This window comes from Camelina sativa, chromosome 3 (assembly GCF_000633955.1).
Source record: "Camelina sativa cultivar DH55 chromosome 3, Cs, whole genome shotgun sequence".
NCBI classification, from domain to species: domain Eukaryota; kingdom Viridiplantae; phylum Streptophyta; class Magnoliopsida; order Brassicales; family Brassicaceae; genus Camelina; species Camelina sativa.
In genome coordinates, this window is record NC_025687.1 from 17,305,194 (window position 1) to 17,307,127 (window position 1,934).

The following is a 1,934-nucleotide window of genomic DNA, read 5'->3' on the forward strand; positions in this document are numbered from 1 at the left end:
TTTTTTTTTTTTTTTTTTTTTCAGACTCTTTTGTTTAACTACCTTGGTTAATGAGTTCTGGATTCAGTGTTTATGATTCATTTCGTTTCAGTCTTCAGGAAATCGTTCCCTTAAATGCTGGAAACATTTTTGGTATGGAGAATGATCAGCCTGCTTATGAATGGGAGAACTTGATACGGGATGCCTTAAACCGAATTCGACCTAGAAAGTTGAAGATTGTAAGTCACAGTGATCCCCCTTCTCCATCGAAGTTTAAGCAATCTGAAGAGGTCTCTTACAGCGTACAAGATATGTTTGTTGAAACCAGTCATGATGCTTGCGATGCGATTCATTTAATGGATAAGAAACCCAGTTCTAGTGAAAACACGGACAAACCAATCGTAGGTGAAGATCAACTTACTAATGTAGACGTTTTGGGTTCTACCACTGACAACCCATCTTGCTTGCCCATACAAGAATATCTACCAAGGAAATATTCATCTTCAAGTACGCCGGACCGCTCTCTCTCAGTGCAGATTAATAGTGATTCCCAAAGGGAGGAAAGATTTAGTTACACTGAAAGAGTTGGTTTGAGGTGGCCAGAGCCTCCATTGAAACTGCTAAACCAATATGCGTCGGAAAGACGTGGTTCCTTGAAGTCAGTAAATCTAACTATCAAGAATCTGAGAAAACCTTCATATGTACGGATTGTGAGCAAACAGATGGTTGGAGTGTTTCTCACCATTTGGGTTCGGAGGAAGTTGCGCAAGCACATAAGCAACCTTTGTGTATCTACTGTTGGTGTTGGTATTATGGGCTACATTGGTAACAAGGTCTTGATTTCTCATACTAGCTACTCTGAATAATTATTCTTAGGCTGGCAAATAACTTACGGTTTCTTATTTTATTATAGGGATCCGTATCGGTAAGCTTGTCAATCTATCAGACACCGTTTTGTTTCTTGTGCTCGCATCTGTCATCTGGGGAAAAGGATACAGATGAAGAGAAAAGAAACGAAGATGTACGTGAAATTCATAGAAGAACACAGTTTCTTCCGCATTCTTTAAATGAGAATGAGCTTCCAAGAAGCATCCATGATCATGAGTACGTTTAATTTCTCAACTGATACATTCAACTACATTTAAATATCTAAGTTTTGAACATAACAAGATAACCTTGTGTAGAAGAATAATCTGGCTGGGAGATCTGAATTATCGGATTAACTTGTCGTATGAGGAGATACATGAACTTATTGCAAGAAAGGAATGGCAGAGGTTGGTAGAGTATGACCAGGTACCTTCACTGCATTGTTTAGGTTTAATACTAAGTGACAAAGTTCTAACTCTTATGTTTTTAAAGTTAAAAGATGAAGCAATCTATTGATAGAGGGTCTAAACCACGTTTGCAATTATGTGTTTTATTCTCTGGTAGCTTTCAAGAGAGATGACAAAAGGGAACGTATTCGAGGGATGGTCAGAGGGAACTTTAGATTTTGCACCAACATATAAATACGAAATCGATTCAGAAAACTACATCGGAGATGACCCGGAATCCGGGAAACGCAGACCAGCCTGGTATTTTCTTCATAAACTGTGATACAACATTTTTCCGTAATATGCACAAAAAGGCAAAATTGATAAGTTTGAAGTGACTGTGATTGATCAGGTGTGACCGCATCATTTGGAATGGGAAGGGAATGAAGCTCTTTAATTACAGAAGAAACGAGATTAAACTATCGGATCACCGGCCTGTCACAGCAACGTTCTTGGCCGAGGTTGAGGTTTTGTCTCCACGGAAACTTCATCGTGCGCTTGCACTCACGTACTCCGAGATCGAAGGCCATGCAGACTTCTAAATGCATACCCTCACCGGTCAGATTCTGTTCTGTGTAGAGTAATTTTACGACTTATATTCATTTCGTACATTCAATAATTCCCATTGAAGGAAATGTATAA

The 1,934-nt window shown here is 39.0% G+C and overlaps 1 protein-coding gene across 1 annotated transcript; it reads left to right on the plus strand.

Annotated features, from left to right (window-relative positions):
* On the plus strand, positions 82-1,926 carry LOC104779077 (type I inositol polyphosphate 5-phosphatase 1-like). The gene is made up of 5 exons (XM_010503470.2): positions 82-812; positions 893-1,083; positions 1,164-1,272; positions 1,411-1,553; positions 1,645-1,926. The coding sequence occupies exons 1-5, from the start codon at positions 135-137 to the stop codon at positions 1,832-1,834; spliced, it is 1,311 nt and encodes a 436-aa protein (XP_010501772.2). The 5' UTR covers positions 82-134; the 3' UTR covers positions 1,835-1,926.

Coding starts and splice junctions, on each gene's coding strand:
- LOC104779077 (XM_010503470.2), top strand. CDS start 135: ATGGAGAATGATCAGCCTGCTTATGAATGGGAGAACTTGATACGGGAT. Junction 813..892: donor TGGGCTACATTGGTAACAAG/GTCTTGATTTCT, acceptor ATTTTATTATAG/GGATCCGTATCGGTAAGCTT. Junction 1,273..1,410: donor GGTTGGTAGAGTATGACCAG/GTACCTTCACTG, acceptor ATTCTCTGGTAG/CTTTCAAGAGAGATGACAAA.